The following is a 14,723-nucleotide window of genomic DNA, read 5'->3' as shown; positions in this document are numbered from 1 at the left end:
ATACGCCGAAGGATGCGCTATGCCCGGACTTTCGCTATCCGTTGTGCATCGCGGCGCTTCGAACGGGGGATGCCGTTTGTATTTCTTTCTCACGAGCATTTCCGGTATTCTCCCTGAATATCCCTCCCTTCTACGTCGGCAAATAAGAATTTACGGTCCTGACGAAGCGACGTTGGCACGCCACGCCACGCCACGTCGATGCGATTGCGTTTCCACCGCCGTGTGTGTGCACGATGGTTAAAAAGAGGCGCTTTCGCACGCCCGGTGAAATCATTACGGTTTTAAAGCGCGGACCGCGATGCGCGGAATTTTCATTCCTTTCGTGTTTCGTTCCCGTGAAAGGCACGTAATCATTATCAATGTGTGGGTGCCGGCGTAAGGGCGTTGCATCGACATTCATTCCCCCTTTTTAAGAGAATCGCGTATAGTCATCCTCCCTTTGTGTGCAAAAGCTTCCACAATTTTTAAAGCCGCTTCCGGTACTAATGTTTTTATTCAATATTTTTAATTTTTTCATTCACGCCCATTGGACAAAGTGGCGCAAGCGATTCAGGTAAAACGCTTTGTGTCTCTGTGACAATATGCCATTATCATCATCATCAGCAGTTTCTCTCAAAATCGTTCGATTAAAAAATTATTTCTCTCGTGCATTGATATAGAAGGACATTTAATCAATCACCGCCCTTCACGCATACTATCGGTATGCTTAACTCGCGCGCGCAAAAAAAAAAAATAAACGACAGCACCCGAGCATTTTTCAATGTAACAAAACGCAACGAACGAAGCGTATTACGGCAACTCGAGAATTTCTAGAAAATAATCGACGATGATCACTCATCGCCGGGGAGACGTAATGCGTATCGACTTTTCCATTTCTGTATTGCCAAGGAAACACGAAGAAAAATATGAAATGTCTAAAATGGATTTGCGCGCGATCGGGAGACGACTTCGCTTTTTACCATTGGCCACCAACGCAAAGGGAAAGCTAGTCGGACATTATTGAATTCACCTTCCATGTACTTTATTCCAAATGCTCATCGCGATTGCATTCTTTAAGTGGTCCATCTGACAAGTAAAACGCAAAATGACCCCCCGCGCCATCCGCACTGCGGATGTGACATATTTTTGATATTTATTCATCTCTTTACGCGTCGGTTCGCGTTCGAATATTTCTCGTAACGCACGCGACCAATCGCATTAAGTGTTGAAATGACGTTCTACACGCACATACACTCGAAAAGTCATTTCGCGGATTACGAAGAGCGACGTGGAATTCAACTTCGCCGAGGAGTTGTGCGCGCGGTAATCGATCCCGAGCTCTGCAACGAAGAAAGTCGTCTTATGAACCAAAGGCTCGCCTGATCCCGACAGGATAGAGAAAGCCTTTGGCCGTGCGGTACCAAAGGCTCACCTCGATGCCCAACCAGTCTAGGGTACGGTAAGTAGATAGGTCTGCCTCGGACGATAGAGGCATCGTGCTAAGAAAGGTAGAGAACGCAGGTAAAGCCAGCCGATATTTCCCATGAGAGTGCGGGTCTCGGCCTGCATTACGTCCTCTACGTCGACACAAGCAACGTGCGCAAGCGTGAGGTTCGTATATACGTGTATATACGTGTATATATTAATGTTAACGCGTTAATGTTAACGCGTTAACGTTAACGTTAACGCCGAGACTCGACCTGAAGAGAGCGAAAACCTCGCTAAACCCGGCCGTGGCGACGTTATCCACAAGACTTTATGCGAAAATAATGACGGTCTCTTTCGTAATGCCTCTTTCTCTTTCTCTCTCAACCGACCGACCGACCGAACGACATGCAACGGATGCAAATTCAAATGCGCGCACGCCACGCGCCACGTTTCTCTCTGTTGTTACCGCGTTGTGCATCTCCTCCCTCCTCCGACCTCCCGCGATACGGGAAATGTAATTTTTTGTTCGATATCCAACGGGAAAGAGCGCTTTGCGGATTTCTGCAGCCGCAATATTTACCGCCGGAACGGAGATTCACGTCGGCGAATAATCGTCCATTATTTTCAATTTCCGATCGAGAGGGCGTAATTAGTCATAAATAATGGAAGGATACGCGCGAATTAGACGGATATTTACTTAGCTGCTAATTGTTCGAGCATACAACGCAATATAAACAAAGGTTAAAAAATTCTTCTATGCTTTCTCTTCTCGTATTGATTTATATTTTGCTCATTCTATTTAACCCCCCCAAAGCAAAGCGCGAAATACATTTCCATGTGCAAATCTATGAACATCAAATTTGGCTTTGGCACATTACTACTCCATCGGATTAAACGCGTAGTGCGCCTCTATTATCCCACACGCGTCCTATTCACAGCTATACATCTGCGATACTAATAATATATTGACTTCATATAGTACGCGAGATGATTTCCGATTAAATCGTTTCGCGCAATCCGCGCGTATGCTAAACGTACGCATCAACGATATGCGGAACATTTGCATCGGCATTGTACGGTCTGATTGATGGAAAATGGTAAATTGAATAAACTTTTCGTTTCAACGACAATGTACCTATACGATTTTATATTGCGATAACATTTTATCTTCATTAATATGCACAAGTGTTTAAACAAAAAACCTTTCTCAGAAATGTACGCCAAGTATAAAAAAGTGTTTTAAATCTAAATTTGCATGTAACACAATTTTTAAACATGAAATTTTAAAAAAATAAAAAATTAAAATAACACTTGGCGTTTTTTCTCATAAAATAAAGTTTCTTACTCACCGGCCGATGCGAAAGCGAAGTGATGATATTGATGCTACGTTGATCTGTAACACAAATACAGGAACTATATTGTAATAGCGATTAAAATAAAATAAGTGTTTCGAGAAATTATTATTATACGTATCAAATTTCATATTCTTATTGTTCAAATAAATTTTATTTAATAGAATAATTATATATAATTTTTGGAAAAATCTATTCGTCTTAAGTACAAATTTTTATAAGGTATTGTATATTAAAGTCTATTTCTCTAATTTTTCTTTAGATCATTCAAATAGACAAATCAAATAGGAATAAACGCGCGTGTATTATTATCAAAAAATAATACTAATAACAAGTTACTCACCTCAGGATTGCTCCGCCGATGCCTGATGTCTCTCCTATAGGCCTTTTCCTCCTCTCAAATTATCAGGGTCGTCAGCTACGTTGATCTGTAACATACAAATTTGCATGTATATGAGCACAGTAAAACTCAAAATGTAAAACAAAAAAACATGATTATCTTTTTGTCTCTCGACTTGGTTATGAGATCTCGGAAATGACTGCAACAATGTTATTCTAACTCGCAACTGAAAACTTGTATCAAGAGAAAAGCGCACAGTCGTGCAAGTCATTCTTTACATTTGACGTCGCAACGCTATCGCATCGGTTGATTATAAAAATTATTTCGAGTTGACACAAATAGATCGAGTATATATCGAGAGCGCAGTAATAAAACCTATTCTTCCCAACCACGATTCGAATAGTTTGCTCGAAGGAGTTTTCATCCTCTTGTAATTAAAGCGATCAGCATAAAGCGCTCCTGGGACTGCATTAAGAAAAGTGCTATCTCGAGAAGGCGGTTTCTTATGCTGGCCCGACCAGGCGGCCGCTCTTAGTTATAATTACCTTGTTTGCATCTGAGTCCGTTTGAAGTTCTCATTGTTGCGGATCAGAGAGAGTCGACGAGCGGCGATCAAAGCAAAGTTCACCGCAAAAGTCGCTCTCGTAAGAAAATGCGCGGTCCTCCTGTTAGTATAATAATCGCAACATTGCAAAGTTTTCGTTATACACACCACCTCTACCCTTCTTCCGTCTCGTCCATCCTTTTTGGCAGAATAGATATAAAATTGAGAGCCGAGAGAGAGGCAGCACGGTGTCGGAATACAAACGAGGAAAAAGCGACGCGGTCAGACATTTTCACTATTTCGTGAAAAGTCATCGCGCATGTATGTGTGCATATACATATATAGTGCATAGTAATAGTTAAATATGTATATATGTAGCTCGTATATATCACACATCTGATGCTACACGAGTGCGTGTTAGCGGGTTTTCAACGTTGCGAGCGAAACACGTCCTCGTTATTCATCAGCGCCACGATCCGCCGCGACAGTAAATAAAATCAACGCCACGGAATTACGCATTATGGCGAACCAATTTTTGATTATTTTTTTTTTTTTTTTTTCCCCAACACATTTTGATCACGACGACGAACGTGAAATTATCGCGGCAAACCGCGAAACGAACGCGAATCGATGTATTATACATCTCGCGTGGTTTCGCGAAGAGAACGCGAAGGAAGACGCGGTTGTTGCCGGAAGGAAGGTATATGTACAAGCGTAACACGGGTTGTACCGATGAGGAAGAAAGGAAGGAAAAGTTGGACTCTCTCCATAAAATACGACAATGCCCCGAGAGGTATTAACGTGATCTGTGTAAGCCACGTGAGGCTGGCTGGCTGACTGGCTGGCTGGTTGGGCTGCGCTGAAACGCGCCTCGTCTCTCGTCTCGTGTGCATGCACCACCGAGAAATAAATAATGCAAAACACTCCTGAAGCCGCCCGTTCACGTACGACCAATATGTTCCTCGTGCGGAGCCGCAAACTGGATAGTGGAAGAGTGCGCGCGATGCAACACAATTTTAAGGATTTTGCCCCGGCGCAACGTTTACCCTCTCTCTCTATCTATCTCTCTCGCTCGCCGTGAATAAAATTTCTGCCTCGCGATAAACGATTTCAACTTTGCATCCAGCATCGTTTAAGCCGCGATCGATCGATCTGCGTCTTATGTACAGTTTAGCCGAGCGCACTCTGCGCACAATGATTTCCAATTTTGACATTTATCTCTCGATCTATTTACTATCGCCGATTAAATAAGTTTCAGCGACCTTCGCGTCCAATTCGTACAGCTTTAATGGGATTCCCAGAGTGGATGCGGCGATTTCTCCGCAGCGAAAATATAACGGATATTAATTGGGTGACAACGGGAGGGAAAAAGGAAGGGGGAAAGCGAGGAACGAGGCTTGTGCCGAGAAACTTTTGCTCCGATAGTTGGCGGAACTTGGGCGGTTAAAGTTCCGAGGTGATGAAGGCTCGTGAGCTGCTTGAGATGTCTACCTATCCATCATTATGAAAACTCTCGGATAGAGCTACTCATAAACCGCTAGTCATGTCAAACGGCAAACTCGAGGTTTAACCTTGATTAAAGTTCGTTGCGTCGGTACAAATTTCGTCAATATAATTTTGTCTCTCTTCTTTTATAGGTTTCTAGAAATTCAGAAAGATTCCGACGCCTACGTTTAACGACCAAATTTGGTTTTATTAATAAAAAATAAAAAAAATCTCATCGGGAAAGACGCGAGTGTCGTCAAAGTTTTAGAGTCCACACTCGAATGTATTTAACTTAAGGGACGAACTTGCAAAACTCCAACAGCCGAGTAGCAAGTTATAGTGCTAAAGGTATAATCAAACTTTGTGCGCGGCATATCAAGATTGTACCATGTATTATTAGAGATATATAGACGGGCTTGCGCTTATTTTATTATTGATGACGCGACTGCAGAGCGGCAGTATGCGGGCGCGAGTTCATCATCTCGCGAAAGATATTCGAGAGAGTGCAGTAGGAGGGCAATCCTGAAATATAGAGTAATCACGGTGGGAAAACGCTCCGCGCGTTTGAAGTGCACACAAAAGGGATAGAACGGAGGTTTAAGTACACGCTAACTATAAGTAACGTGCGATGTATGTAACTCTGACACAAATTTATCCGGACAAGTAGAATATATGATATCACGGGTTATATATACATACGTAGTAAAACTCGCATTATTCCTTTTCGCACGGCTGCCGCAGTGCAAAATTGTGCGTGACAGTTTCATACTCCGCTATACGTATTTATTTTCATATATACATGTACCAAATGCCTTGTAATTGGTGAGACAAATGAGAAATAATAATTCTACGTTTAAAAAAAGTTAGAAATTTAAAAAAATTTCTTGTATAAGGATTTGTTTTCGAGAAATCGATTTCAAAATTTAGAAAATTTATTATATATTTATGCTTTTTTAAGCTAGAATAACATGTAATAATTCTGTGTCATATGTCTCTAAATTCGCTCGCACAGCTATTATTAATACACAAATATAAAGGTACAATATTTCATTTTTCTAAAATAATTTGCAACAATTTAAATTATATAAAAAAAAATTGTGCATAATATAATAAACGAGTATCCGGATAAAAAATGTGTTTTTTCAATAAAAAAAATGCTATATATTTTATACATATTTTAATAATAGCGAAATAAATTCGATAATGAATAAAATAATACAAAATTAAAAGTCGTGCAAGCTAAAAAAAGCACACAATATGTTTTCCAATTGAATTTCATTTCTCTAATTTTCAAAATTAATCTCAAAAATAAAGTTTTGTATGAAAAAATTTTATATTCTACATTTTTAATTAATTTATTAATTTTTTTATGTAGAATCACCTTGTTTGCTGCCATTTACAAAATCTCATACATGTGAAAAAAATATAAAATAAAATTATATTAAAATATAAAGTAAAATAAGTATTGAAATATGAGCATTAAAAATGTCAAATCTAATATTATTAATAAATTAAAAACGTTTAAAAAAAGAATCATATAATCCCTTTACTCAATTATTCTATTTCTAATTACAATAGATTTCATCTTTCAACAAGTAAATTTCTGCGGTTGGTGACACAGATACAGACACAAATACAGACACACACACAGTTCGCAAAATCGTTGGTTACGGCATTCGGCGAATGTAAGAACCGCTACAAAATATCAGAGCAATTTAAAAGAAAACAACTATAAAAGAACGCAAAGTTTTTCGTACGTGTGCAAGGGGACTTTTAAAGGCGCGCCAAGAATGGCACGGGTAAATGCTCGGGAGTCTAGTGGGAAATAAAGCTTCCGTTAGCAAGCGGAAAAGAAGAGAGTTCCGTAAACGGGAACGCGAATGGAGCACGTAATCTCCACGCGTCCGTGGTTTTATATCCATATCCATATCTCTCCGTGGGCGTAGAGAGCGCGATGTTTTACGAATCACCGCGCGTGCACGCACTCATACACACTTACACACCCTAACAGACGCACACGGCCAAACTTGGGCAAACAGCCCGAGAAAATTGCAATTTGCCACGTAGCAGCTGTTGTCGTAAGTGGTCCCATAGCAACAGTGTATTTGCTAAGCAAATGGCCAATCATGCATATCTAAGGAGGGTCGCGTCTGCATCTCATGCATTATAGAGTCAGGCTCTTCGCCCAGGCGCTCTTACGAGCGCGGTAGCGCCTATTCCCAACAACTAGACACTAACTTCACGCGCCCGACGCCTCCTCTAATATTCTATTATCAACGACATCTCACCCGTCTGAGGGTCGAACATCCCTCACGATGCGCCACGAATAGTGACGAAAAATTGACGCTACACGTCAGCATCCAGCGCGGCTCCATCAATACCGAGTTTTGTGATCAGCGTTCGATCGATCCCTAGTTCGGTTCACTCTCAAAATCCGCTTTTCCTAACGCGTCGCTAATCGCAGTTTCGCCGATTACAGGCCACATAAAGAAGATTCAACGGTTTTATACGCGTGACAACGAAGCTAACTATAAGTATTTTGTGCGAGAGTTGGCGATTACAATCGCGTTTTTTAAATATTTTTTTACCATAGTAATGCTAATGCTTATATATACATATACTTGCACACTTATTTTTTTGTCGTTAAGGTTTCTTTATTTTTTTGCACATTGTTCCGCTACGACAATACTCGTGCGAGTGGCAAAAAATTCACGCAGAAAAACGTTCGTCGTAATACCAAAAAAAAAAAAAAAAAGTACCCGGAATTTACCGATAGAATTTGAAACTTGTATAGGTATAGGAATAAGAGGCTCTTCTCCTCGCGAATCGCAGCCCTTTTACGTTTCGCGTAATCCGCTTCGTCGCAAGAGACATACATAACTCTCCCCTGTTCTCGCAATCGTTTCACTCGGAGACGAAGAGAAACGAATCCCTTCCGCACTCGTCGTTTATCAGTGCGACGAAAAATTCCTGCCAACTATGCGAATGTCAACAACAACAATGAATCGTCGACTGAATAACCTCGTTATGTGACGGAAGCGCATAAAGGTCGCGGAAACGATACGGGAGAACGATAGGGGCATCTCCGTTTGAGGACTCTCCCGCGTTGGCCCCGCGCGCGTTACTTCCTTCCTCTCTTCTGCATATACCCCACGTAATTATATTACTCTTTGGTACTCTGCGTTCGTGTCCTCGGGGCAGAGAACCACTACCCGATATGCCGCGCCGACTAAGAGAATTACGTTTCGTTCCGACCGTCATCGTGACATATTTTCCTATCACAACCGAGCGCCTTTCAGGATACTTCAGATACTTCGAAATATTCGCGGGCTCAATCAGCGGAATGCTGTCGTTTCTTATAAACTTGTAGAGGATTCAGATGAATTGCAAAAAGTAGCGAGTAAAAATGTAAACACACACTTTGTAACAGAGAGATGCGTAAAAACTTTATTCCAAAAGAAGACAGCTAAAGGATGTATATAGGTATGTCCAGTAAACAAAACTGAGCCAATACCTCTATATTGCGCGTGTTTTCAAAATTTTGAAATGCGCTACTACACGAGAATTTCCAAAATTATATCAATAAACTGTATATATCTATGTAAAGGTTTCCTCTTCTATTTATATTCTGATTAATGTAAAATAAGAATTTATATTTTTATATTTCAGTTAAAATTTTATTTGAAATATGTAGTTGATTTTACGATGTAAAAATAAATATTTCAGGTATATATTTCTCGTTAAAGATTTCAACTAATCGAATGAAATAATTATCTTTCTAATTATATAAGCAGTAAAATATTATATTTAAATGTTATTTTCGCAAATTTCTATTTATTTGATGTCTTCGTTTATATTTCATTATGTTTAACATTAAAATAATAATTATTTTCAAAATGTTTGCGTATATATTTGTTTTATTTTTTATGATTGTTTTTCTTACTATATAACATTCGAAAAAGTAATCATGCTTGAAATTTGAAATAATAACGAAATATAATACGTAGAAATGATCAATTTCAAGTTCGAAATCTTGAAATATTATTTTTATAATAATTATTTTAACTAATATATAATAACACTATTATTTTAATTAATAGTTTCAATGATTGTTTTTCGAATAAAAATTTCTCACGTATTTGTGTCTCACCATTTTTACGGAAAATATTAAATTTTCAAATAACTTTTTTTTACACAATGTAAACACTATTTGAAGGATCATTTTCAGTAGTATGTATTTGAAATGTGTCTGCCATTAACGCTGCACACGTTACACGTATCACTTGCAAAAAAGTTTTTAATTTATCATCACTTTCAATAGTAACCAATTTTTTTAAATAAATGAAATAAAATAACATTCAGGTTTTTATTTTCTTCGAGTATGTGTGTGTGGGTGTATACGTATTGATCCAGCAATTATTAAACATCGAATTCTGAATTATGATCGACGTCTAATACAATATTTTTACGTTTATATGGAATTAATTGAGCATACTAAATTCGTTTTGATTATAACTAGGTAACTATTTATAACTGCGCATTTAAAATTTATCTCTAAATGACATAGTCGCTGTAACGTGAAAGATGGTTAAAATGTTCCTCTTATATTTACACGATTTAAATATAGAACTCTTAAAGAGGTTGATTCACGCAAAAGTGTTCATTAAAATTTAACGCCTCCTTAGATATGAAGGAAGTGTCACATTTAGTTGCAAGACAACCAAATGTCATTTCTTTTCGTCAAAATCTCGATAAAATGTCGCTCGTGCTTTCCCCGCGAGAAGACAATATATCTGACACTTTATCGCTGCAACGAAACTTGCAACGATACTTTGCGCCTGTCTCTTGTCATAATTTTAACGGATTGTGTCCAGCAATGACATGACAAACCTATACAGCCGACAAATATAACCTGCCAACCGCTCTCGTCGTTCACAGGCCACCGCATCCTCGCAGTGTATACGCGACTTTATTAGATTAAAATGCAATAAAACTCAATTACAACTTCATCAACTGCAAATTACCGGCTCTCACTTCGCCGGCATCGTAATCCACTTATCGGGTGTGTCACGCGAACCGGGAACGAAATCACGTCCGCATGACGAACCGGCGCGTGCTTGTGTGTAACGAATCGTGCACTTGCGAATTATTAACGTTACGACGAGATAGTTTTGCGAACGAGAGGGTCGTAATTACACCCATTCCGCTATATAAGAATTTATATAAATTTTATAATATATATAATATTTATTTTATATACTCCCCCAACTTTCTCTTAAACACAGGACAATCTCTCATTGTGCTCCCGGACAATAATGCGCGCGAGACGTTCCGCCGTGTGTGAATACCTGAATGATTCACGGCGACATTATATATTCCCTTGAATACTGGATCGCGCGCACGGCCGTTACGTGACTTTTAGTGACCTCGTTGCGGAATCTCTTTTTTTTTGTTCTCTCCTTTCAAAAGTGCAGGCCGTTGCGCGCGCGCACGCGTAGAAAATTTCATTCGCGTCCGTGCTGTTCGTAACCGAGGGGTACAGTAACGTGTATCCGCAGTATTATATTATGCAACGACCTGTGTATGCATTATTTAATCCATACCTGAAAAGTCAGAAGCGGCAAGAGATCGCTTCCATCTAATGGCCGTACTCTCCGTTCTCTATGTTCCTACATAAGGGCTCTCTTCGTACAGTCACGGTGATTATATCACAACGGACCTTTCTCTCCCTTTCTCTTTAAATTAAACAAATTAAACAATTTATAATCACTTTGGCTATTTGGCTCTTCTGGTAATACGACATGTAAAAAGATCTCATACAGAAGAGGGGAATCAAGATTCCCCGATTCGACAAAGGGAGGCAATAATGCGCGGTTGAGATTCACCACGCGATAATAAATGCACGTGGTAACCTTGCTCGTGGCTAACCAACGCTATCCAACTTTTCGACACGAATGAGAATGTTAATCCGGAGAGGATCTTGGACGATCGCCAATGATCTCTCTCCCTCCGGTAATTCAGACTCATATAAAGGAAAAGGTAACGGATCTCTATCATCTTAAACATTCCATAATTTCTCAGCACTTTTCTTTCTCTTTTTAAATACGATAAATCGTGCAATCAATAGGGTTTCTCGAAAGAAAGAAAAAGAAACGGAAAAAAGTTATCTCTCATTAGCTGTCAAAATATTAATAGTGTAGTAAAACTTCTGCCTTGTAAAATATCATATCTGCGGAGTTTTGCGAGCTACGCTCAGGAGTTATAAATAATACAGAGTTTAATAATATGCGAGATTTATAATTATTTTTTAGAACTTGAGAGAGACATCTAACCGCTGTAACATAAAAAAAAAGAAAGAGAGAGACGTATATATATTGCTCACGTTATTAAATTCTTGGCTCCGAGCTGTTGCAGAAACAAACGAGTCGATTACACGGTTATTTCTGTCGTCATCGCTCGTAATTTGCCTATATACGAGATTTCTATTCCGTCTGTGAGTTTTATTCCGCCTTCTGATCGCCAGTCTTTGTGATATTACTTGCGTAACGAAGCGATACATATACTACTTATTATAGGGTCATTTTTCACGCGCTCTTAATTAAATTAAATACAATATATCTTATGTATTAGCGTTTACGATGCTATCACCGCGCGCATAAAATGGATTCAAATTTAGTCGGAATATGAAGCAGGTAGAGAGAGATATATATATATAATATACATATATATCCGCAGTTGTGCTATGTATATGTATTACTATGTAAATGTGACCACCTCGTACGGAACCGGGCTTTTACGGACCGACATCGGATGCATCCGTGACTGCGTTGTTGAGGATTAAAACGAATTCGATTACGCGTGATGCGTATCCGTCTCGCGATCTCAGTTATTTCCCGCGCAAAATTTCGCCGGATGAGCGAATTTTCGAAGATAGAGAGAGAGTCTCTCTCAGAGGATTTATATAAATTATATAAAACACAGCCGCACACACAGGTAACAGAAACGGGAGATATTCCTCGGGCCATTGGCCATTGAGCCCCATGACTCGTAACAACGCGATTATCGGAATTGCATAGATACCATCGGCGAAATCACATCCATCTTTTCCGCCTCGGCGACGCAACCTCACTCTCCCCCCCCCCCTCGTTTAAATACGCATTCGGTTGCATAATGCGCGGCTCAGGAACCGCTGAGGAGAGAGGAGAGCGCGCGTTCCTCTCTTTCTCTCTTAATCCCCCTATTAAAACGTAAATTACCGAGTAAGATAAACGAGAATGCGCGGCGATTCGGTTGCCTCCCCCTCGGCGAGCAACGAACGAATTGTCTCCTACCTGCCGTCATCCTCCTTCCCCTTTACTCTCTCCCCCGCCCTCGGAGGTTGCATCGAATAATGCGCAATTAAAGTTTTAATCGAAAACTTGAAAGGTTGAATAAGAACGGCGTTGAGCGCGACGATAGTCGGAGTTCCCCGCCCGCGTGGATTCCGGTCGGTGGTGGCCGCCCCCGGTTGGCTTGGCTGGTGCAGTTACGTCGTTAAGGATGGTGGGAAAACTGAAAGGGCCGCATCGCCACCGCCGACGATGACGCGACGAAACAACCGCGGAAATGCGGAGAGGATGCGGAGGACGAGAACGAGGACTACGACGATGACGACGAACCACCAACAGCGGCGACCGATAAACCGCTCATGGTCTTCGGACCGTGGTACAATGGACCGGGGTTTAGGTCCCGGTTTTAAACAGGCTACCGGGACTAGAGCTCGCCGTATAGTTGGGAACATCAAGTTTGCAACGCCGTGCGTATAATGGCGTTATCGAGAATTCTATTGAGTCGACGCATCGCACGGTACAGCGGGTTCGCTTCCGAGATAATCGCGCCGAGATCAAAGTGCATGCCGTGCTCGCGCTACCCTCCCAACCCCGATATACGGCGTCCTAGCGGTCGTAACGCGGTGGGGTGTGCTTGATGAACCCGCCGTTTTAACGCTTTAACGAGCAACGATTTCCTAGCGCCGATCATCCGAGCGTCTCTCTAATTACAACTTTTATATCCTTCCGCGTCTAATACACGATTTCTTCAGCATGAGAGAGAGAGATGCAGACATAGGAAAGATACTTGAGAAAACTCTCTGTGAGATCTCAGATTTTTATATATTCACCCTTTGATTAAAAAAAAAAAAGATTTTAAGATTTTCTTTTTCTTCTAGATAATAATTCGTAAAGAAACTTTAAAATTATTATATAAGAATAATTTTAATTTTGAAATTATTGAAATTAATTTTCTATTATTTACGAGTTTTTGCAAATCTGCAATTTGTGAAAGTTATACATCTCTTATTGTTAGTTTAAATTCCTCATTTTTTAATTATACTAGGTAGCGATGGCTTTTTGAAATTAATAATCCTCTTACGAGTATTATAAGTAAAAAGTATTTAATTAATCACTACTGATTGATTCTCTCGATAATTCCGGATAAAGATTTCTATTCTTATAATGGCCGGCTTGATGTTGATAACCGAGATATAAGGAGTTCTTTACCATACAAATCTTTTTAAAGTCATAAAAATAAAAAATAGATACATCGATAAACAAGGATGCAGTTAATCTAAATAGTGAAACAGTCGATTTAAATTATCAATTTTCTCTCCTTTTATCGAATTTCCATTGTAGAACAGGATTTAATTATTGAAATGATGAATAGCCTTTAATTATTTCCCAGAGTAGAAAATACTTCACAAGTGCTCCTTAAATATCAGACAAATATAAACTATCAATTTATTGTATTCAGCTCCATTAATGAATCACGAGAAATCAAATTCAAATTTATAACATAATTAAATGTAAATTTATTGTTAATTTATTATCCTAATTCACGCAAAATATTGCTCCTATCAATTAGCACAAAATTATTATTAAAAATAAGAGTGTTGATTTAGCACTTCCAAAAAATATTTAGAACAAAACTAATATAGCAAAATTATTTGCTAATTAATTGGTAATTATGAAAAGATTATATATATACCAAATTCTATATACATATATAATATTAAAAATAGGAAATTAATCAATTTGATATTAAATAGTTTTCCAAATTAATTACTCTTGAAAAATTTTAATCCGAATTTATTACTAATGAAATTTTTATTAATAAAATAAGTATAAAAATAAAATAAAAACATTTTTTATTAAACTCAAAAGTAGTAAAAGAACAATTAAGTCAGACATAGAAAGTGTTTCCGTATCAAAAAATTAAATAAGGACAAAATCAATTACTTTATTATATTCTATTATAATATAATTCTATTAAAATATATTATTATATTCTATTCTTGTGCGGCATACTAACATCGCCATACATTTAGCCCATTTTTCTAAACAATGAACAATAAATTCGGCGTTAATATATTCCAAAAGCAAATAATTAGAAAAACATTTTAATAAATTAAAATCGCACTTCAGTAATTAATTGCATTAATATAATATATTTTTATAATGTTATAATCGTTATTTATTAGCATATGATAAAAAAATATATTAAATTCTGCGATATATACGATGTGCAACAGCGGAATTACAGACTAGAATGTTGATGTGTA

At 38.6% G+C, this 14,723-nt stretch overlaps 2 protein-coding genes across 2 annotated transcripts in view; one reads left to right on the top strand and one right to left on the bottom strand.

The window, feature by feature from the left end:
• LOC145944101 (uncharacterized) overlaps positions 1–14,723 on the bottom strand; it is a 327,150-nt gene that overhangs the window by 39,987 nt on the left and 272,440 nt on the right. The window contains exons 12-13 of the mRNA XM_083052145.1: positions 3,103–3,187; positions 2,757–2,800 (exon numbers count right to left, since the gene is read on the bottom strand). Of these exons, the coding sequence (XP_082908271.1) occupies positions 3,178–3,187 (10 nt within the window). The 3' untranslated portion in view covers positions 2,757–2,800; positions 3,103–3,177. The remainder of the gene's footprint in view (positions 1–2,756; positions 2,801–3,102; positions 3,188–14,723) is intronic.
• The window catches only part of Sol1 (CUB domain-containing protein Sol1), a 281,663-nt gene that overhangs the window by 199,266 nt on the left and 67,674 nt on the right, over positions 1–14,723 (top strand). The window lies entirely within an intron of this gene.

This window comes from Prenolepis imparis, unplaced genomic scaffold (genome assembly GCF_030444845.1).
Source record: "Prenolepis imparis isolate NDT839.2.m4 unplaced genomic scaffold, iyPreImpa1.0 SCAF_1, whole genome shotgun sequence".
In the NCBI taxonomy this organism is placed as follows: Eukaryota; Metazoa; Arthropoda; class Insecta; order Hymenoptera; family Formicidae; genus Prenolepis; species Prenolepis imparis.
Note: the sequence above shows the minus strand (reverse complement) of the source record. Positions and strands in the feature narration are given on the sequence as shown.